This window comes from Phyllostomus hastatus, unplaced genomic scaffold (genome assembly GCF_019186645.2).
Source record: "Phyllostomus hastatus isolate PE091 unplaced genomic scaffold, TTU_PhHast_1.1 phas_contig_34, whole genome shotgun sequence".
NCBI lineage: Eukaryota > Metazoa > Chordata > Mammalia > Chiroptera > Phyllostomidae > Phyllostomus > Phyllostomus hastatus.
The window spans coordinates 23561855-23585858 of record NW_025333857.1 but is presented as its reverse complement, the minus strand read 5'-3'; the positions used below and the strand labels follow the sequence as shown (position 1 = coordinate 23585858).

The 24004-nt window shown below is 42.4% G+C and overlaps 1 protein-coding gene across 2 annotated transcripts in view; it reads right to left on the bottom strand.

Annotated features, from left to right (window-relative positions):
* The window catches only part of GLDC (glycine decarboxylase), a 79657-nt gene that overhangs the window by 21396 nt on the left and 34257 nt on the right, over positions 1–24004 (bottom strand). For both annotated transcript variants that reach the window (XM_045840865.1, XM_045840866.1), the window contains exons 10-17: positions 23476–23615; positions 22583–22663; positions 20495–20592; positions 19934–20018; positions 19712–19753; positions 18606–18748; positions 5967–6042; positions 927–1052 (exon numbers count right to left, since the gene is read on the bottom strand). In XM_045840865.1, the coding sequence (XP_045696821.1) occupies positions 927–1052; positions 5967–6042; positions 18606–18748; positions 19712–19753; positions 19934–20018; positions 20495–20592; positions 22583–22663; positions 23476–23615 (791 nt within the window). The remainder of the gene's footprint in view (positions 1–926; positions 1053–5966; positions 6043–18605; positions 18749–19711; positions 19754–19933; positions 20019–20494; positions 20593–22582; positions 22664–23475; positions 23616–24004) is intronic.

Genomic DNA, 24004 nt, shown 5'->3' with positions numbered 1-24004 from the left:
AGCATATAAAAAGTTCGTTTTTCTGGCCAGCAAGTCAGAGCAGACTTGTGTGAAAAAATTTAAAAGAATGTTTAAGGTCATAGCCTACACTGGAGAGACTTCATGATTACAACTACAGGCCCAGAATATTTGTCGGTAAAAACTTTGTGGCACGATGGAAGAGGGGAGATGGATGAGAGATGAGCAGTGTTGTGTATTTTCAGCTTCCCTTTGAAATCAGTTACTTGAAGTTCCCAGACTCCATGCCTAATAACCCTGACAAAATCACATTGCTATTCAACTGATTTCCTTCTCTCTTCAGATGCAGCCTCCAGTCCACCAGTGGAAAGCAGATACGGTTGCTAGGCAACCTCTTCCTGGAGGTTGGGAGGTTGGGGGTGGCAGTTGGTGTTTCAGGAAGGAGAGTGGAATGCCTCCGGAAATTCATGGCTGGGATGGACACAGACATTTGCAAAATCTACACTTAGGTTTTATTTCCCAACACAAAGACAGAAAAACTGTGACTGCCAGTCTGATTATTAATGGAGAAAGGAGGGGTAGGTTGGGCAAGAGTAGTCAGGTCCTGCAAGGAATACCCTTACTACCACCATGAATAATTCATTCAGCTTCTTACACATGCATAAATTAGAGGATGGAATTTCAATTTAAAGGACCTTCTCCCTGTGGGTGAAGGAAGTGGTGAAGTAGACTACAGTCAGCTTTCTTCTGGACAAAAATATGTGACTGTTGCTTTTTATTGTTCTTATAGAAACAGTTAGGTTTTCTGATTTTATGTCATTTTCCCCATACCCATTCAGAGGAGGAATTGCAGCTTTTTAATTATAATGCAACAGAAGATAATATTGATATAAACCATCCAGTCCCTGATCCCCACCACCCTCTTCCCAACCCAGACCTCTCCCATCTGTTGAATGGAAGATGAGTACCATGGCCTTAAGGTGAGCCATGTCAATATTCCCGTATTTATCCACCTCCACAGGCTGGATCTTCATGCCTGCCATGTAGGCACTTGCAGGATTGGTCCCATGAGCTGATTTTGGAATGAGGCAAACCTTAGAAATGGAATGAAAGGAAGAAAAATAATCACCAGGCTGTTCATAGTGACAGAAAAGTCCTACAACATGCTCGGAGCACAAACTAAATAGGCACAACAACCTTCCTTTAAACTGACCACCAGCGCCCTGAAATCTGCTGCAACGTCATTGTTACTGTAGTGCAAAACAATGCCCATAAGAGGAGTTTCCATTTGGATCCCCACAAAATGTGTCCTAAGTACTCCCCTCCCTTATCACGGCACACCAAAATAGATCGGGGCTTATTCTAACCTTGTCTCAGTTATAATGTGCAGAAACCATCTTACAAAAACAAAAGATTGGAAGTTCAACTCTAGGACTCAAATGCGCACATCACAGCATCGGTGCTCTGCTTGGCTCTGCTGGGAACAGGGAGACATGAGACTGCAAGCAGAAAGCCAAGGTCTCCCAGTGTCAATGCACCAATTACGTCATCATTTATGGGCTGCTTATTCTGTGCAACGAATTGTTAGACTCCATGAGAATCACCAGCTAAGCACAAAATCTAGTCCACCCACGCCCTGTGCTCTCACGACTTGCTCACTGACAGCGCTGCCGTATGTAGAAATCAATGTCTAAAGCCCACAGATGCTGGAGGAACTTGGAATGAGGGAAGGGGCAGTGGGGCGGGGGGAGGTCACTTCAAGTTGAAAAGATCAAGAAAAAGTGTCTCAAGAGCTAGAGCTTAAAGATGTATCAAATTCTTATGGAAAGGGGGAAGCAATGTTGTAATTCCCAGGTTTAAATCATTTTCATTTACTCCCCCAAAATCACACAAACACCAGTGAAAACTCGTGTTCTGGTAGAACTGCCGATGCCTCACTACAGGAAAATGAATGCATCAGGCACTTTTTCTAAAAGAGAACAATAAAAAAGAAGCAACAAGCACCCTAAAAAATAATCCTCCTCTGTTGTTTTGTTTTCTTTTATCCCAGCAACAATATTGCAACCCCTTGAAAAGAAATGCATGCATATTGTAAAGTGGGCTTACAAAGGGAAAACTTAGCTTACAGCTGTTCCTCAAACACAGCAAAGTCGCCTCCTTAGTAAAAATACATGTGTACAAAAAGGGAACTGTAACCAGAGGCACACATGAAATTACTTTGTCACCCTTCTGCTAACAGAGTTTGTGCCTCTTTTAAATGGCTACTGGTTTCATGCTGGTTATGCTGTGTTGTCTTCAAATCTTTTTCCTTGTTCAAATGCCTCCCATTTGTATTAAATTCTTTTTCATTTCTCAGAGTCAAAGCTAGAGTCACTTCTCCTTTCTCATAAGGTATTTTTATTCTACCAAAGGATCTTTGGATGAAAGGATCCCTAGGGATAGGACATTTATCAAGGAAGGGAAAGGTAAGTGTTAAAAATGAATATAAAATATTTGTTAAATGCCTCAGTTAAGAATTCATAGGAGGGAAGTTCTGCTGAAATAAAAACATTCAAGCTAAAAATGTCAACCATCCAGTGGTGCCCTGAATAATGGGCCTCTGAAGATGTCCAAACCCTAGTCCCCGGAATCCAGGAATGTTGTTACCTCATAAGGCAAAAGGGACTTTGCTGGTGTGATTGATTTAGGGGTCTTGAGAGGAGAGATTAAGGATCTTAAAGTGGGATCTTGAAATCTGGATTATAGGTTTGGCTCCACGTGTATTCACTAGTGTTCTCATCAGAGGGAGGCAGGAGAGACAGGACCACAAAAGAAGTAGGAGATGTGATGCCTGAAGAGAGGCTGGGGTGATGGCGGGAGGTGGGGGGAGGAGCGCAGGGGCCCTGCAGAACCTGGGAAGGAAAGGCAAAGAAACAGGTTCTCTCCTGGATCCATCAGAGGAACCAGCCATGCCAATGCCTTGGATTTAGCCAAGTGAAACCAATTTCAGACTCTGGTCTCCACTAACTGTAAGAAAATAAATCTGTATTATTTTAAGCTACTAATTCTGTAGTAATTTGTTACAGCAGCCACTGAAAACCAGTGCACATTCTGACACAAGAAGTAGCAGAAAGAAAAAAGTCTCGGTGGTTTTGTCAATGATTCTTTTCTATGTTGCTGTTAGACATTTCTGATTGCCTATATAGATTTAGGAAACTATTTTTTTTAATGTTAACTTTTTCACATTTAGAATTGTGGTATTATGAGGGACATGGACAGGACACAGATATGATGTTTTAGTTTACCCAAAACCAAACCACGTTGGTACATTGATGCCCATTTGAAGATGCTATATTTCACCAAGTCCCCAGCATGTCTGGTGTAGACCCAACACAGCTCAACTCACCCTTGAAGGATTCAGGGGGGATGCTCCTTGGCAACAGAAACCAATTTCTCACTGATGGTAAAAACTGAACAACCAAAAGCCATTACTTTTCCTCAGAAAATTAGGAAAAGTACATACAGGTTTTGGGGAGGTGTTTATTGGTGGGGTTGTGTGTGTGTGTGTGTGTGTGTGTGTGTGTGTGTGAATGTTTTTCCTTTGTAAAGGAAATTCAGTCTTTAACTAGCAAACCTGACTGGCAAACTGAGTCGTTACAAAGTGTTTAGGACACTGCCAGGCACATGGTGCAATATTCTTGTGATATAAAAATAAATTTGCATTCTCCTAAATTAAACTGGTAAATCAAGAACTTGGCTGTTGCATTTTGGGAACCCCTGAAGTTTAACCTAAGAGCAAAGTGAAAAAAACTTCCAAAAATAGCTTAAAACAAGAGGAGCATCAGGAGCCTGGGTGTTTCTGTGGCACATGACCTCCCCACACTTCTCATCTTACTGGATTCCATGAGTCTACTGTGCTGGAGCAGCTGTCTCAGACTTCTCTGGTGTCAGTCAGTCATTTCTTCTTCTCTGACTAAAAAAGTTGGCTTTAATTAAAATCTTTAATCTAAAGAGGATGCCAACATTTCCAAAGGTACGGGTTCTGTATTTCTACAGACTCAGTGACTGGGCCACCTCTCTGTCCTTCAGGATGGGAGAGTCCTCACGACACATCAGTGACAGCACCATGGCTCATTGGGCCAGAAGAAATATCACATGCAAGGACACAGAGAGAGAAAGGAGGACTGGAAAACACGAAGAGAGGGTAAAGGAGCTGGAAAGAATCTGTGGGTCTCAGAAGGAAGGCCCGATCAAAAGGTCTCTCAGCCTTCCTCTTTGCCCTTTCCAGCCTGGCCCCCCACTTATGGACATTCTCAGATACTTCTGGTTGCCAGACTGGAGAACTGGGGAACAACGAGGGGTGAGAAGCATCACAGAGTGATGGAACCTGGATTTTAGGTCGCCCTTTGTCATTAGCTCTTTGCTGGCCTTCTATGAATACAAAAATGCAGGGGCCGAGTGGGGTCAGGGAGGGGAGCATCGTGGAGCTGGCCACACAGGATGAACAGATCCTTCCCCAGGAGCCCCAGATGTCCTGTGGTTAAAGAGCATAATCACTGACAAGGAGCTCCAGGGGCTACCTCAGTACAGGGAGGCCAAGGAGGAAAAACAGAAGAGGGAACTTTTAATGTCAGTTGTCTGTTATTATCCTTTCACTGGACTACTGGAGCCTCAACATTTCCTTTCCGATTCTATGACAGTGCTGAGACTCTGTGGTCCAAAAACAATTATATAGTTCTAAACTAACCCTTCCTTAGAAAGCTGAGGAATTCAAAACCACAAGAAAATGCAAGTGAAAAAAAAAAACAGTTGGAACGTGAGGGACTGTGTCTCTGGACTGGCGTGCACAGTGCCTCGCCTGTAGCCAGGATTCGATAATGTATTCAACTAGCGAATGTCTTCGTTTTCAAAGATCTTTGAAAATCAAGTCTGTTCCCTGGCCACGTCAAATGTCTGGGAAAACACACTTATGGAATCAGAATGAAAAAGCAAGGGAATGAGAGAGAAAATGGTCTTATTTCCTCCCCTTTTTGAAGGAGAAGTGAAACAGTTTTTAGATTCTCTAATTGAAAAATCCAGGCAACTAGCCATAATCAATCCCAGTTTTAATAAAACCAGGAATGGACTAAGATTGGGCCACCGCCTCTCACATCCCACTTACTTAGGCAGCCAGAACCATCCGAGCGCCCCTTTCTGTAACTCTCCCGGGATGGGCAGACGCTTTCATCCTGCTCTTCACCCCTACCCACTGCTCCTTCTAAGAACCCACCTCTGAATTCGGTGGAAGTACTAGCTCAGCATTGGTTGTCGCCAGAGTGAAGGCCCCAGAACACAGACCTCATTCAGCCACCACGTGAAGCCTGTATCAGACCAACTGCTAAAGGACTACTTCTGGAGATCAGGGGGTCTTGTTGAGCCCATTAGTACCTGCTGGAACCTACGAGGGCCCCCAAGGATAGCTTGGACCCTGGAGACTAAACTCTCATACCTAAAGCAAATGATAAAGCAGAACCAAGAACTCTGTTCCATGTCTTTTTTTGGTGCTTAAAGCTGAAAGTCATTTAATAGAGCATTTATTCACTCCATAAATATTTTTTGAGCCCACATATGACCAGAACTGTGCTTAGGTACAGTAGGCGTTACAGAAGAATTGAAGCTCAGTCTCTGACCTTTGTGCAGGCCTGGGGCTGGGAATGAGCCAAGGAGAGGAGGCTTGGAGTGGTGCATTCCGGCCCCTTACTCCCTTCGCTCCCTCGGGAGAGCAGTTTCACAGCCAACTGACTGACTTTTACAGACAGGGTTTGAGCAAAAGCCTTTTATCCGGCATGTTTCCCCTCGAAATGGTCCAGTGAAGTGTCTTAGAGGCAAGAATCATAACGGCCAACCGGCAGAAATTTGCTTCTCGATTATACGTTCCTGCAGCTGCTTCCAAGAAGGCTTAGAGGGATTGTGTGACAGAACGAAGGGACCCCAGGGAGCTAGACACGCTGCCGCCCTGTGGTGAGCACACAGTGCCTGTCTATACTCACCGTTCTGTGTCCCTCGCCTTTCCCTTCTAGGTAGGCTCGGATAGTGGCCAGCCCAGCATATTCCCCCTGGGCTCCACTGCAAAGACAAGAAGAGAAGGTCAGGGCTTTGGGCCTTTTTGCTTTCATTTATTCATTCAGTATTCACCGGACACGGGCTGCGTGCTCACCGACATGTGACACAAGGTCACTCCCAGACATCAAGGAAAGCTCACAGTGGGTCTCTGATAAGCCCACGGGACTTGAACTGCACCGAGTCTGTACACTAAAGCTCCCCCACTCCTACTAAAAGGGGGGCCTTTCCACCCTCATGCAGAACCATGAACCTAAAAAATCTTTTTTATTATGGAAAATTTCAAAATAATGCAAAAATAGAGCAAAGAATATAAGGAACTGCCATATACCTGTCACCCAGCCTTCACAGCGGTTACTGGATTTTGATCAATCTTGTTTCCAATTCTATCTCTAACCCTCCTCACTCCAAATTAGGTTATTTTTAAGCAAAACTCAATCATATCATCAATTCAAATTTCAATATGCATATCACATCTAAAACCACAACCAATGATTTCTTAATATCACCAACCACTTAGTCAATGATCAGTTTGCCCCAAAGGAACTATGCACTTTGAACGTGGCACCACTCCTGCCAGTCTCGGACCGGCTTGCCTAGGCCCCAGATGCACACAGCTGCCAGCGGCTGTCCATACCCATCAAAACAGTCCTTAGGGTCCCACTTTCAGAGCACACTTAACAAATAACATCCCAGTGAGTGATGCTGAGTCAACCATAAACTGTTACTTAATGTTCTCAGTACACTCTGCAGGGAGGAAAGGGAAGTGAGTAATAGGGTTTCTCATCCCATTCAAAATATACATATTTCTTCCATTTGCAAAACTGCACCACCATTTGACTTGGTGGAAGACCCAGTGGCTTGGCCATCCCTTCTGGTCACCCAGTAATACTGACATCATATTCTAAAAGGACAAGGCTTAAGAATAAATTAGATAAACCTCTTATTTCTTACCTAAAAGCTAAAATTTTGAGCATTGGAAAGTTTTTTTAAATCTTATTTTTCAATTACAGTTTACATTATTTATTATTTTGTATTAGTTTCAGGTGTACAGCATGGTGGTGAGACAAGAATATTATTTTGAGAGAAAGGAACATGAAACCAGTTGAACCTGAAATGCTTGTGGACTAGTGTAGGGATATTGATGGTTTGGTGTAGGAGATGGCAGAATTGATGACCAGGCATTAGGCAAGGAGTAAGCGCAGGTAAGTGGTGGCCGTGATGTTGTTGCCACCAACATTTTATGTCACCCTATCTAATCCATCCTATATCCCCAAGAGGCAGGTACCATTACCCCATTTTGCATGTGAAGAAACTGAGGTCAGAGTATATACACAAAAATAAGCAATAGTGACGACTGGAGTCCTTGGTGCAAGGCAGCCTGTGTCCAGGAGCCCCATACCCCCCTGGTGAGCAGTGCACTCCTCTGAGAGTTGTGGGGGTAACCACGGGCTTCTGTTCACAAAGCCCTTGTCTAAGGGACAGAACGAGGAGGTGCAGGCACATGTGGAAGAAGGCCTGACTCCAAATGACCAGGGGCACTCAGTTCCTTGTCACCCACACCGAGTGAGCTTTGCTTTGCCTCTCTCTGCTCTCTCCCAAGGAAGAGAGTAAACACTGATGTATTTTCTAGGCTTCTGACAAACTAGTTTTGCTCAGTTGCTTTTTTTACTTTGAAAACAGGAAAATGAATATGCCACACTTCAGCAAACCCTCATACCACTAGTTACTCAGGCTATCTGTGCCTCTGTGTTCTCATCTCTGAGACAGAGATAACTGTGCCCATATCGAAGGGCAGATGCGATGAGCAATGACATGACCCATAGGAGAGTGCTTATCACAGTGCCTGGCATGAGGGAAACACACTCATTAAGTGCTAGCAACTATCATCAGTGTTGTTGTCGTCATCATCTTCATCTCCATCACTACCTTCTTCGTCATCAGGGAAGCAGCAACCCTAACCTCTTTGAAAGGCAGGCACTGTGGAAGTTACCACAGCATTAGAAAGAGCGCCTCTACATCCCTCAACCTGAATTCGCCTCCCTCCACCCTCCCACCAGCCAAACTCCTCCACCCATTCTTCAACTAGTCCAACTCAAGTTTTATCTCTCCCATAAAGCCTTCCGCCAAAGTCATCCTTTCCCCTATGGGAAGGGGCCTCCACAAACGGATTCTGTATTTCCCTCTGTGTTTTTCTCAAGACTGCTAGTCACCTTCTTTTGCAGGGAGACTAACCAAGGTGTTTAAAGTGGGAATAAAAGGAGATGACACTAGATCTATGAGCCGATATGCTACAGACTTGTTCAGAAATGCTGGATTTTCTTTTTCCTAAGACACTCTTAAAATCAGCTATGTTCTGACTCAGAAAGTGTGAAAGATAAGATCATAATGCCACACAGGGCTTACTACTGGGGTACTAGTAAACTAAGGGGAATTATTAGTGCCACCTGTTGGTGAGAAAATGTTATGAAAGACAAGTGCTTATTTTCATAACCCAGATTAAGAGACCATCAGAAAATTACTCCGTGTGGATTTCAGACACCTCTTCAAAGGAAGAAGTTATGGGCCTGGACCTGCAAAGCCAGCCACAGCAAGGAGGACTCCAGTGCATGGACAGCCTCAGACCCATGGAAGTGCCCAGTGAGCATAAGACTGAACTATTTTAGAAAAGCAAGGTGCTCCAGTCATGGCATTTACACAGGCTGGTGAAAGAACTGCTGCATGTGATACTGTTTAGTACAGAATGAGCGAAAACTACAGACAGCTTTTTCCATAACCCAGACTCATTCTACAAAGAATCCAGAGAAATCTGTAGACTAGAAGAAGCTAGAACATGTACAGCGACTCCCAGGGGAAAATAAATTCAAGTTGATGGGATTCGACAGTTTTGTGATGATTTAAACCTAGACCCTATTAGTAGTAACAGTATGTCATCTTAAGTGTGGAAATTCAGCCCTCGCTGGTGTGGTTCTGTGAGCTGAGTGCTGGCCTGCAAACCAAAAGGTTGTTGGTTCAATCCTTGGTCAGGGCACATGTGTGGGTTGCAGGCCAGGTCCCCAGTTGGGGGCTTGTGAGAGGCAACCAATCAATGTTTCCGTTGCACATCAATATTTCTCTCCTTTTTCTCCCTCCTTTCTCCTCTCTCTAAAAATAAATAATAATGTATATATGTATATATATTTTTATTTTTTATATATATTTTCTAAAGTGTAGAAATTCAGGGCAGCCAGTCAATGTGAATTTAGGGAAGAAAAAAGAGAGAGTGGAGAATGGGGAGTGCATGGTAGAATCTGAGGATCCCATAACAGGTCTAAGGTCATAGTTCAGATCTTTTGCCAAGATTAGGACAAGAGTTTAAGGACACAAAAGACTTCAAAAAGTGTTGTCATTTTACCTTATCTTTGCTAAGAACCTGGGCAAAAAGCTTGAGATTTAGAAATACTGTAGTTTAGTTCTAATGGTTAAATTTTTAGATCTTTAGAACAAATTTTTATGGGACCATCACACAAGCTCAAACCCAAGGGATACTTGGAACCTTCTGCTGGGTTTTAGAAATACAATTGCAGAAGATATGTCTATCTATGATGAAGAAGGAACGGGGCATCTCTTCTAGATGGTTTTGCAGAATATGCATGGCCAGTAGTCACAGGTGGAAAGCACAGCACTTCTTAAGAATAAAACTTTAGGTAAATTAAGATTATAAATCAACTGTATCCTGTAAAAAGACTTTTTGGGTCAGTTCCTATGTACATTTGTCACTGATGTGCATATAACAGAAGTCAGCCTTGAACTCATGAAATAACCTCTCTATATTCTGCTTAAGGAATGTGGTAGCTGACTTTAGAGACACTGTAAGAAATTTCTCAGAAGTTGGCTGCATCGGAATATTTGACAATAGAATATTATAGCTGCTATTTTTATTGAAAAAGTAACAGAAACCATCTACTGCAGAATATGCTATAACTCAGGTTTAAGGTGAGTCCCAGCAGTCACCAAGACAGCTGTTGAATCTTATTTTAATTGTACTGAGAAAACAGTGTTTGTGCTCTCAAGTAGGATGTTGCATTTGTACTCATCAAAGGGCATTAAAAATGTGCCCTGGAAAACATGATCATGTTACATATCCCAACGTTTTTAAACTTTGGTGCCAGGAATTCAAGATTTATATAATAAAAAAAAATTATCAACTATTTAGGTTTACCAGATCTATTCTTGTTTTAATTTTCTCTAGATATTCCACTGGAAATCATTGTACAGTTTGTAACACACCATTCGAGTGTGCACACTGATGGCCACATTTGGTGTGTGATTTCAGAGAAGTGTTTTAAAGCTGTTACAGGTCAGTGGGCCAATTTTATTTCTAGTAATATTTAAATTTCCTAAGAAGTTTCTTATAGTATGTTTTTTTTTTAAGTTTTATTGCCCTGGCTGGTGTGGCTTAGTGGATGGAGCACCAGCCTACAAATCAAAAGGTCTCTGGTTCAATTCCCTGTCAGAGCACATGCCTGGGTTGTGGGACAGGTCCCCAGTGGGGAGCTCTGAGAGGCAATCACACATTGATGCTTCTCTCTCTTTCTCCCTCCCTTCCACTCTCTCTAAAAATAAGTAAATAAAATCTTTTTAAAAAATCAAAAGAACAATTCATAAAAGGAAAAATTGATAAATTGCACTTCATTAACATTAAAAATTTGATCTGCAAAAGACCCTGTTGAAAGGATGAAAAGACAAGCTATAGACTAGGAGAAAATATCTGCAAACTGTACATCCAACAAACTAAAACACATGGACAACGCAATTAGAAAATGGTGCTGTGATGATCAGATATGTAAATGTGCTTAGAAATATAAAGAATGGATTACATTAGGATGTTGGAAATTTGCTGGGTTTTCATTGTCACTGTTTTTATGGGTGTGTATATGGGAACACATAACCTTCATTCCCTTACTATCTGATGGAATTTCCCCTTTTGTGTGAGCCTAGGGGAAAGGCTAAATTTTCTAAACCCCCCATGGAAGCAGAAAGGGACCAGACATTCCCAATCACTACCCTTTAACAAGGTGCTGGACATGTGACCCAGTCTCAGCACATAGGCTACGTGAGCCTGGGACCTAATGAATCTGGGGAGAGTAATCCAAGAAATGTACAGTCGCAGATTTGCCACAGAGGTGGTAGATGGGTACTCTCCCCCTAGAGTGACTGACCCTGGTTTGGCCTCTGCTGCCAGCCTCCCTGTGGTCTTGCTCCCTTCTGAAGCCTCATTCCCCAGCTTTTCCATCTGAGAAACACCCAATATCTTCTCTGTAAATTGCCTTTTTGCTTAAGTTAACCCAAGGTTATTTTCTGTTGTTTGCAACCAGAAACCTGTATGTGGGGGTGTCAAATCTCTCCTGCAACACAGCACCTTAAAGTCACTCATTCCAAGGCAGGTCTAACAAAGAGATGGTTGCTGTAGCCATCCTGGAGTTTCTCCTGCCTCTAACAACAAAGCCCTCCTTGATTTGCTGCCCCTTTTCAAACATTTGGGCCCAAAGCAAATCAGTCTTCTGGATATTAGCTGCCTCATCTGTCACATGAGGATATGCCACCTAATTCACAGATGAATTTAATATTTTTATTATAAAAATAATGCATTCAAGTGATTTTAAAATTCACATCAGCGCCAAAGAATATGAAGCTTAAGGTGAAAAAAACAAAAGCAACCCCTCCCATTGTTTCTAGCCTCATCTCCAGAAAGAAACACTATTAAATTTCTTATGATGCCATGGCTGCTGTGGCACAGTGGATTGAATGCCAGACTTCAAACCAAAGGTTCACTGGTTCAATTCCCAGTCAGGGCACATGCCTGGGTTGAAGGTCAGGTCCCTAGTAAGGAGCATATGAGAGGCAACTACACACTGATATTTCTCACCCTCTCTTTCTCCCTCCCTTCCCCTCTCTCTAAAAATAAATGAAATCATTTTAAAAATTTCTTATGATAAGTAATATATTGATGTCGGACACTTTGATGCCAAACTCCCCTCATTGAAACCCTTCTTTACTTTAAAAATAACACCAACAAGTGGTCGGGATCAAAAATGATCCAAGGGAAACATTAGCTAAAAAACTGACATTATGGATAGAAGTAAAATGATCAAAATAGACCCTGTGTGGAAATGACCCACATCAATTTATGGTGACTTCATAAAAAACACTCACAAGAAAATTAAGTAAAGATTGGTGCCTGGTACCCACCCTCTTGTTGTTGTTGTTGTTTTTTAAAATTCCTTAGAGAGAGAGAGAGAGAGAGAGAGAGTAGGGGAGAGGGAGAGAGGGAAAAAGAGAAACATTCATGTACCCAGTGGTTGACCCTTGCATGTGCCTAGATCGAAAATCGAACCCAAAACCTTGTCACAATGGGACAATGCTTAGGGCCTGATTCCTGTCTTACAAATCGGATAAACAGGGTAACTGACACTTTACCAGTGCACATACCTTGGAAGGAATAGGATTTTAATCAAATTGTTGCATACCTTAAGAACCCCAAACACTACCTGAGTCTCTACTCCTATAAGCTTAAAATAAAATCCCCTCAACATGTCATTCTGAAATGTTCTTACCAAGCTGTATCTATTTTGATATAAGGTAAATTCTACATTTAACCTTTGAATTCTGGTCAAGAAACATCTAAATCCAGAGGTTCTAACCTTTCTGATACCAGAAGACTACCTTAAAGCTTCTGAAACTGGAGATGCCCAAACAAAAGCATCAGCATCACCTGTGAATTTGTTGAAATGCAAATTCTCAGCTCCTGCTCAGTCATGCTGAATCAGAATTCTGGGGATGCAGGCAAGCGTGAGAACCTCTGATTGAGAGCCTTACAAACTACAAACATCAAATTACACTTTTTAGAGTTCAGGAAATTGGGGGGGCAAGACCCTTCTACCCACTGCTTTACATTTCCCCCAAAATGGCTCTTCATCCTTCACCCTTCTTTCTCTTCTTTCCGGTATTCTGAGTGTCTCTGGAAATTCAGTTCCTAGGAGACTGAGTGTGGGCCTTCGAACCAAAAGGTCACCAGTTTGATTTCCAGTCAGGGCACATACCTAGGCTGGAGGCCAGGTCACCCTCTTGTACATCTATGTTTCTCTCCCTCTTTTTCCCTCCCCCCCCCTCTAAAAATAAATAAATAAAATCTTTTTTTAAAAAGCTCTCATTAAAAGAAGAACTCTCTGGTACCTCACCCACTGCCTGCCCCCAACTGCCCTGTAGGGGAGGATTCTGAAGCTGCATTGGGCTCAGTAGGAAAGCATACCAGAGATGACCAATGACGTCAACCATGAGCTCAGGAAAGGAGCAGAAAGGGCAATTATCAGGCGTTTGACTCTCTGCTGTAAACTATGCGTATGGACCTGTGGTGAACTCAAAGGCCAGTTTCAAAATTCAGTCCTCTTTGGGGTTCCTCCAGGCCAATGTGCTCTCCAACCCAGCTGTGCACCTGAGAATCACCTGGGGAGCTGTGATGCCTGGGGCTCCACCACAGGAGATTCTGATGTAACTAGTTTACTTTGGGGGTGTGGTCAGTGGCCAGGGGGCTGGTTGGAGCATCAGTATTCTTCAAGGCTCCCCATGTAACTCAAACACACAACCTGGACTGAGAACCCTGCAAACCCAGTGGTTTCACAGTGTGGTGGCCAAACCAGCACACCGGCATCATCTGGGAATTTGTTAGAAACACAAATTCTCAGGCCCCTCCCAGACCACTGAATCAGAAACTCTGGAGGAGGGGCTTAGTAACTTAACAAACACCACCACCACCACCACCACCACCACCACCACCACCATCACCACCCACCCCCCGCATCTCCCCCACCCCGCCCCGCATGCACAACACGGTTTGAGGGCCACTGACTATGCCTATTCACACCTCCATTTACGAACCTTCCTGGGAGGAGGTTTCAGCGAAGCAACTGCCAGGTCTATCTACATTCACGGTTACAGCTTACAGTTTTTAAACATAAAAACAACTTCCTCACTCTTACAAGCCAAGCGAGCTAATAATAATTTTAGATAGTCTTTCATTTTAGATATCCTTGGAAGGTGTTAATTACTGTTTCTGTCTGCCTTAAATATGGCATTATGCATAATCCACACCCACCAGTTCCTAGAGCGTGTTTGTGCTGCCTGAGTCTGCGAGTGCAGCTGCGTGGTGAGAAACAAGCTGACACAGCCTCGAGGGGCACGACAGGAAACGGAAAGGTAACTAAATGTTGTTTGATTATGTACTCCACCGAACTGGAAAAGCTGTTCAAAAAGCTGTTCGGGTTTGTAGATTAAGCAAATAAAGAGGAAGAATAGGGACAAGCTTCCTGACATTTTTGTTTCAAATCCTTTGAACACCTTTGGGATCTAACTATCCCAGAAAACAGAAAGACCAAGGGAAGACCTGACTACAGGAACAAAGGTTTTCCTTTCATGCCACAATTTGTCGATATAAAATCTTATCATCTATATTTATTGGCCATTCATCAATTAAATCTCAATCAAATCAATTACATTCCCTTTCTTGCTGTGTAGGAGAGAAACCTACATCATCACTTAAGGAGGAAGCCATATAACAGAGCTTTCTTTACAGGCCTCTCATGTTCCCGGTTCTAACCTTTCCTTTGAGGGCTGAATTCCCTTCAGGAAAAAAATCCACTGAACAGAAAGTCCCTGCGGCAGTCTATATCTAGGCAGGAACTGTTAGAGACAGAGAGAAAGAACAAAAGCTTTCTGTGAGCATAACACAGAGCCACACTAGATCAGAAGACAGTATATGGAAGGGCCCAGAAACAGAGGCATGAAGGTCATGTGCAGAAACACACAGGTTCCTGCCTGAAAATTGCTTTTCTCCTACTGAGGCATTTTGGAACCAGAAAGCTGTCTGTTGAATCCACAAGATCTTAAATATTACTTTATCCTATAGAACTTGAACTGAGCATGACTCCTTTGTCCTCACTTTACTTATGAGTACTGGTTGCTGCTAAGGAAGGCTGAGGGGTATATCTCCAAACCCAGGGCAAGCCTCAAGGCCGTTACCATCATGGCATCAGCTGATGGAGAAGCCCTCGGGAGAGACCCAGGTGGAAATCAGCCTGTAAAGCATCTTGTCATACATTTAATTGTTTCACAATACATATGTTCTCCATGACAAAATTAACTTTTTGTCGTATAAATCACACATATCACAATTTAAAACTGTTTTGGCAATCTAAAAAAGTATAAGGACAAAAAGTAAAGTTATTTGCAATTCTACCACCTACAGATAAATGTTCGAGTGTCTATCCTTTTGTATACCCCCTTCCATCTATGCCTCTGCATAGATGTGTAAAACTATATGGCAGTTCCTCAAAAAACTTAAACAGAGAATTACCATATATCCAACAATTTCACAACTGGGTGTATGCCCAAAATAATTGAAAGCAGGGTCTCAAACAGGTGTTTGTACACCAGTGTTCATAGCAGCATTATCCTTGACAGGCAAAAGGTTAAAAAGTCCATTGATGAATGGACAAACAAAATGTGGCATACACATACAATGAGATATTATTCAGCCTTAACAATGATAGAAGAAAGAAAAAAATGAAGAAAATACTGACACAGGCTACGACATAAATGAACCCTGAAGACATTATGCTGAAATAAGACAAACAAAAGGGCAAATTTTGCAAGATTTCACTTAGATGATGTACCCAGAAAAGTCAAATTAATAGATACAGAAAACAGAATTGTGGATGCCAGGAGCTGGGAAAGAGGGAAATGAGGAGTTATTGTTTAATGGGTGCAAAGCTTTGGTTAAAGAAGATAAAGTTCTGGAGAAGGCTGGTGGTAATGGGTGTGCAACACAGTGGATGTGCTTAATGCCATTGAATTGTGCATTTAAAAATGGTTAAAGTGGTCAATTTTACAGTATGTATGTTTTACAACAATAAAAATATTACTTCCTAAAACTTACCCCATAACTATCTTTTCATTTTCACAAAATAACAAAAAAGGAAAGGAAATATTTTTAGATTCAAAATCTTTTTGGTGACTCCACTTGTGGAGAGAACATTAGCAAAATTAAATCGAGACAGAGTTGTAACAAATCACTCACATATAGAATGTGTAGTGCATTCCTTCCTTTTTTCCCCAAATGATGACATCAAATCACCCCGCTCACTGGAAGCCGGGCCCCCCTTTTTTTTTTAACAAAGAACAAGGTGGCATGTCCCCACCTATCACAGCACCCACTTATGAGGACCAATAATATCCCTCATCCAGGACCCAACGGCCCTTGTCACTCTCTTGGAAATACGTGCTCTATCTGGGAATCTCTGGAACTGGAGAAGGCATCACTGCCAGCAACTACATGCTGATAAAGATCTTTTTTCCTCCTGCAAGATTGACATGGGCTACTGATTCTGGCTGCCAGTCCCATGAGTGAGGAGAGGAGGACAGAGGAAGCACATGGGGTATACAGAGGAAAACAAGGGAAACTTCTGACACAGTGGTTCTCAACTTTATCTGCAAGTTGGAATCAGCTGGGGAGCTTTAAAGAAATACTCACGCTTGGGTCCCTTTCCTCACCGTCTTTCTGCATTAAGATTATGACTGAATCTGGGATTGTGATCTGGACATCTGAACTTTTATAAACTCACCATGTGAGTCTAATTTCCAGGCAAGATTGGGAAACCATTGCTTTAAGGGAAGGCAAGCTTTCTCGTCCTTAGGTCAACCTTCTGGGGACTCTGGCTGGGACCTCAGACCTCAATTTACTGCAACAGGAATGACTTACAAGTTGGTCTTAAAAAATTACTCTCCAATATAACACTGAAAATATGTTCATATTCCATCACTAGAGGGCAAAGTTTTCTCATTGTCAACATTTAATATAAAGTATCATTGACTGAGGTTAAGAATTCAATCAGGTTCCTCTCATACTTAAAAAAAAAAAAAGCTGAATGATGACATTTTGATGAAAGTATACTGAAGTCTGAGTTTCATGAATGTCAGTTCCCTCCTATTTATGTAATGAGGTTTGAGAGGCTATTATTAAAAGATCTCCATGTCCTTTCATTTGCCACATGCCCTCTTTCTCAGTGGCTTGTGTTTCGTAGGGTATATTATTTTTACAAAGTACATGGCTTTGTTACAAAACAGTAGGTAGAGCTTAATTATATCTGATTAAGACCTGATTGCTTTGTTTCAGAAAGTGAGGCAATAAATGTCTGTTTTTAAATCATTTGATTTTTGTATCATAAAGTCGGAATTCTGCATTTCTAACTAGATCCTAGGTGATGCCAATGCTGAGGTAGAGAATTACACTTGGACTAGTGGGAGGTAGAGAACCTAGGGGTAGATACCAACTCCTCTCCTGAAAATATCCTAGGATGTTAACTCAACACTGATAACATGTCTGTCTGTCTGTCTATCTATCTATGCATTCCCATGACGACAGAGTGATCCCAAACACAATGGATTCCAGATTGGCTGTATATCAGAATCACTTTCTTGCTCCTTAAAAAGAAAGATTTGCCCTGGCTGCTGTGGCTCAGTGGACTGAGTGCAGGCCTATCAACCAGGGGGTTGCTAGTTCGATGCCCAGTCGGGGCACATGCCTGGGTTGGGGGCCAAGTCCCTGGCGGGGGGAGCACAAGAGGCAACCACACACTGATGTTTCTCTTCCTCTCTTTCTCCCTCCCTTCCCCTCTCTCATAAATAAGTAAGTAAGTAAGTAAATAAATAAATAAATAAATAAATAAAAGATTTTTTTTGTCTCAAGCTCTGAAGGTTGTAATTAGTAGCTCTGGGGTGGGACCCAGGAATTTGTATTTTTGACAAGTACCCAGGAGATGTTGCTAGAGCTCTCTGTGTTTGAAAACCACTGTTCTTCAAAGTTTTTACTTTGCAGACAAAAATACCAAGGCCAGAAGAGGGAAAGAGAACTTTCATAATTAGTGGCAGAACAAGCCAGGATCCAGGTTCTCCTGGCCCTGCTAGATTGAGATATTGCTGCTTCACAGGACTTAACATGTGTGCTTGATCTACGTCACTGAGAGGTGTAGTAACTAGTTTCCAAAGATGTCCCACAAGGAGCCATGACTCTCAACATTCACACCGGGTGTTGTCCCCGTTCATATTCATCCTGGGCTGGCCCTGTAACTTGCTTTCACAGACAGAATGCTCTGGAAGGAAGGCTGAGTAGCTGCGGAGGCTGAGCCTCGAGGTTTTCAGCTCCCACATCCTTCTGTCGTGGAGCACTCTGCTTTGAAACCTGACATGATTCTGTCAGGAAGGTCAGGCAACCACAGAGAGGTCCACATAGGGAAGAACCAAGACCCAGGTCAACATCCTCAACTAACTCCTCCCTGCCCACAGCCCATCCCTAAATTCTCAGCAATGTGAATGAGGCCACTTTAGGCCTCTAGTCATCTTCCCCAACGAGTGCAACTGTCCACTCAGCTCTCAGAATGATATAAAATTATTTGTTACTTCAAACCTCTAAATTTTAAGATGGGTGTTAACACCAAAAGCAATAACTAACACGACAGAAGAAGAAAGCCTCTTACCTGTTAGGCTGTAAACAGATTCGGTCATAGCCTGTGAGCTCACACAAATCCTTCTCAAGCTCTCGGAAAAGTTGCTGGTACCCTTGAGTTTGGTCCAAAGGCACAAAGGGGTGGATGTTGGCAAATTCACTCCACGTAATTGGCTGAAGAGCAAGAAAGGAGAAAACATATGCACATATACATATTGTAACAGCAGTAACAACGTTAACTTTGATGAGGAGGAGGAGGATGATGATGACCAGCATCTAACACAGAGTGTGTACTACGTGCCAGACACTGCTCTCAGCACTTAAAATGTGTTCCTTCATTTAACTCTCAGCACAATCTTACAGGGTAAGTTCTATTACTGTCTTCCTCTTACAACTGGGTCTCAGAGCCCCAGAAAGGGAACTTGTGCAAAAATATAACCTTTTTCTATCTTTTTAGGGACAATAAGGATGGGAAATAGATTTATAGCCATGAAACCCAATGAGCTGTTTCAAGTATAGTTTATTCAAACTCTTAATGGCATATATATGATTGTCTCTTAATTAAGCAGAGCAGAACAACAGAAAAGCAAATGGAGGAAATCTTCCTGTCACAATATAAAATAATTTCTTTTGCCTGATGTGATCTGTCACATCAGAACAATTCTGTGGAATAAAAGGAACAGTAGGATCCAGTAACTTTGCTAACTGGATCCTACCCTGGGAGAGATGCTTACCAGCCACAGCAGCAGGTTACACAAGTCTTCTGCTGACATAATAAACTAGAACCTCAAATCTCTACCCTTTCTAGAATGAAGGCTTAAGCTTTTTCTGAGCTTAACAACTACAAATTGATAAAAATAAAAACTTTCAATGTGGCAGGTTTAACAAGAGGGTGGGGAGGGGAGGGATTTATATAGTATAAATACTATATAGTTCATTATTTTAATATTTAAAAATAATTTGACTCATAAATTTAAGTGATCAGGTTGTGGTAAAATTAGGGTTTCTGCCAAGACTGTTGAACAGCCAGGTAAAGGATTATTAAAGTAGTTGTCAAATCACAGTTCCGATAGCAGTTTTCTCCAGTTATGTGCAAGCCGGAACAAGTTCCTTCTTCACAGATGTGACCATACTCACTGCAAGTTCAGATGAACTGTTGAGCTTCATGGTACAGGACCCCTTTAAGAAGCACAGGCAAAATACCACATTAGTGACTTCCCGTGGTCTGTATGGTCAGCCTGTCGATCTCCCAGCATGGCCACCCATCCCTCTTGCAGCACGTTAGACCACCCAAAGAGGTCCCACCCAAAGAGGTGGGATCAGGGTGGGGTTGAAAAGGGGGATGAAAGTCATAATTACCAGTGGAATCATACTGTGAACAAGGGAAATGTCTTTGTTTTCCAGTTTCTTCATATATCGAACAATATTTGTTTCTGAATGATAGCTGTGAACACAAAACACATGACTTAGGCTAACACAGTTAGATCAGCATCCACACATATCCTCCTGAGCAATCAGACACACTGAAATTGGCCTGTAACATACACATCAAACTGGGCCAAGCTAACCTGCTAACAGAGCATCAGAGGGAAGGCCCTGGAACCCCCACAACCCTCAGCTGATGCCCGGGACAAGAAGCTGCCTGTGAGCATGAGGGAAAGGTTGGGAAGAAGAAAATGTCAACTTCCTGGGTATGCTCTTCAGCCTGGTAACTGTGCAACTAAACTCCCTTCTTCCTGAGGAGTAGAATTAGGGGTTACTTCACCAAGGGGGCTGGGCCAAGAGGAAATAATGTGTGCTTTGCCCAAACCAGCAATGGGATGCTTATGGTGATGATCTATTAGTGAGCCACAATAACCTGGCCATGTCACACTGAAGTCAGAAGCCACACAATGCAGAAATCACACTAGCCACACAAACCTGTTGAACACTTGATTTGTGAGGAACGGGCTGGTTCGCTTCAAGGCAGTGGCTAGAATACCTCTCCGTTCCTCACCCATGCTTTCAGCAACCAGCTCCTGCATGGAGAAACCACAGAAACTAAAGGGCGGGAATTGTGCCTCGAACCACGTGTGGACACCCAGGCCTCTGGTCAGCATGTATTCTGACAGAGCAACAGAAACACCCTAGCACAGCCCCTCCACCAAGTCACCACCCCTGCCCCCAGCATCTGGCATGGGCGTGCTGACAGGTGTCAGGAGTTGTGCATTGCGGCAGTTCTCCAGAGTACTGCTTTTAAGTTCTGTTGACCTCAGCCACAGAAAAGAAGAAAAGCTGCAGAGTTTTTACTGCAAAAAAGTCGACATCTCCTGTATGTTCTTTGAATAATGAAGCAAGTTCTGGGAAATTATTTTAAAAGTCTATCATAAAAGTTACCGTGATAACATTCATGTAAGTATTCTGACTTGACGTTGCTTTTATCTTTGAGAAGCCTAGTGAAATGCAAGCACCAAGACCATTTAGTGGGGAAAAGGACAATCTCTTCAACAAACAATGCTAAGAAAACTGGATATACACACACAAAAGAATGAAGCTGCATCCTTATCTTACACCATATGCAAAAAGTAAATTGAAGTGGATTAAGGACTTCCATTTAAAAGCTAACTCTCAGAAGAAAATATAGGGGCAGTTCTGCATGACCTTGGATTTGGCAATGGTTTCTTAAATACAATGCCAAAACCACAAGCAACAAAAAATAAAGTAGACTCATTAAAATAAAAAACTTTTGCACATCAAAGGACACTATCAAGGGAGTTAGGAGAACACTCACAGGATGGGAGAAACTATTTGCAAATCATATGAGTAAATCTAGTAACGGCTTAATATATAGAATGTATGATTAAATTGACAGCTTGCTCCTCGTTCTGCCCCAGGCTGATAGTGTGGCCATCTAGAGGCTCCAGTGGGCCTTCCATAAATATTCCTCAAGCATGTGGAGTTTAGCGCAGAGTTCTGGAGGAAAGATACTTACTCAGTCCTGTTTATTAATTAAAGCTTAAAAGAGAATAATATGATTTACATTTGTTATTTGATACCAAAGTCCTCTCTCACAGGGGACAGTGACAGCCAGGACAGCAATATTCAACACTCTAGAGCCTATTTCAACTTCTTTAGTAAATGCTTCCTGTCACGGATTCATGCAACAAGTATTTATTGAGTGCTTTCTATGTGCCAGGCTGTGTAGATTGTAGTGATTAGCACCCAGCCACAGGTCTAGGTAGCTACCGAGAGCTCTCTCTTTCATTCTCATTCCATGGGATTGTAGACTTTCTCCTCACTCTCCCTGCTATTTCATTGTTTTAGAAACCAACTCAGTCACATTGAATGGCTTCTAGTTCTCAGTAATCTCTCTCCCCCTAGCCTTTGTGGCTGTTTTTCCCAGTCTGGAACATCTCTGGCCTCACCTCCCTCTTCAATTATGCCATCTAAGTCTAGATAACTCCTACTCATCTTTCAGATCTCAGAACAGTTTCTTGCAAATCTTGGTGAGAAATCCCTCTGTGCTCAAAGAGCATCTTCAGACATCACCCATCATAGCATCACACAGACTGGAATCTTGTGCTTGTTTGAATCCTCATCACAATATAAGCTCCATGGGTGCAGGAATCATGTCTAATTCCCCACTAGCCTCAGGGCCCAGCATAGTAACTGGCACATATTAGGTCTTCAATAAATATCTGTTGCACAAGTGAATATCATGATTTTCCCAGAATAAACATAACCAACATGCTAATGTCATGCATCTCTGTATTAGGGACAGTTTTGATTAAATACCATTAACCAACCTTCCAAATAGCCTAGGTGCATGGTCCAGGTCAGGTGCATAGCAGAGACCTCTATCAGCAGTCACAGTAGCAAAGGACAGTTGGTGGCATAATTTTAACAGCAGGCCACCCAATGTCACACCTGCCCCCCCACACACACACTCAGGCTCATAAGAGGCAAACCCATCTTTGATACCACCTCAAGTAGCTGATATGAGAAATGCATGTTTTTAATTTCACTTACTGCTGACGACTCACAGCCAAAGATCCACAACAAGTCATCCAGATCTTTTTCATTGACTGTTTCATCAAGAGAAATACCAAGCTACAGAAATAAAAACAAAAGAGAAATCATCAGCTCTAAACACCAAGTTTAGTGGAGAAACCCAAGAGAGGTAAAAGGGGAGAAGGGTACTGGACAAAACTCCCAGCTGTTTTAAAATATCAGGATACCAACTTGGCTACCAAACTGGCACTTAGACGAAGGGGGCTTAGACCAGCCCCAGACTTCACAGGGTTTATAGTTTTATAAGCCATTTCTGCACTCTTTAGCACTCTGATAGTTGCAGGGTACTCCTACTGGTACTGCATATGCTCACTGTTTCTTCTTAAGTTGCTTTATTATACCATTTTTCATAGCCTTTACCTTGAACAGTCATATGGTGAAGAGAAGAGTAAGAAAACATGTTTTTCTGGCTGGTGTGGCTCAGTGGATTGAGTGTCAGACTGCGAAGCAAAGGGTCACAGGTTCAATTCCCAGTCAGGGCACAAGCCTGGGTTGTGGGCCAGGTTCCCAGTAGGGGGCACAGGAAAGGCAACCACACATTGATGTTTCCCTCTCTTTCTCCTTCCCTTCCCCTCTGTCTAAAAATAAATAAAGTCTTAAAAAAACAAATGAAAACATGTGCCTAACAGCCCCATATATGAAAACACAAAAGTCTTAGGGAGAGATGAGAATGAAACATCCTTTGAAGGGACACAATGTTCCAAATTGGAAATAAAAATTGTTTATAAAAAATTTAATTATGCCCAAAGTTCCAATATTGTTTTTTAAATAAAGATGAAAGCTTCTAATGGCAAAAGTCATGAAAATATAAAGAATTTGTTTTAAGAAAGGAAACTGTAGGTATGACTTACTGTGCCATCATCAAAAAGTCGAAAATTGATTTTCCTCTGAGCAGCCCTGCCCAGCACCTCCTTCAGGGAACAGCCGCACTGAACCTTCAGAGTGTCAAAGAACAAGTCATGCTGCAGTTGATGCCCGGCTCGCTTGAGACCTAGACGAGAGGGGAGATCCACCAGTTGCCAGTGCAGGAACCTGCTCCTCTGCCACAGACGTTTCACAGAAAAGTGAAGAAGTAACCCCGACTCCAACGTAGTCTGCTCCTGCTAGTGATGTCAATATCTTCAATGGCTGTACATGGCCAACCTTACAGATGTACCACAATTTAACTAATTACTTACTATTGGACATTAGGCTACATCCAAGATTGTGCTATTGTAAACAGTGTTTCAAGGGAAACCTTTTACTTCCCTATTTGATTATTTCCTTTTGATATATTCCTAGAAGTAGAATTTCTGGATCAAATTATAGGCATATTTTAAAAGTCTTTGATATATATTGTACAAGTGCCCCTAAAGAAGTCATACCAATATTAGCATTCTT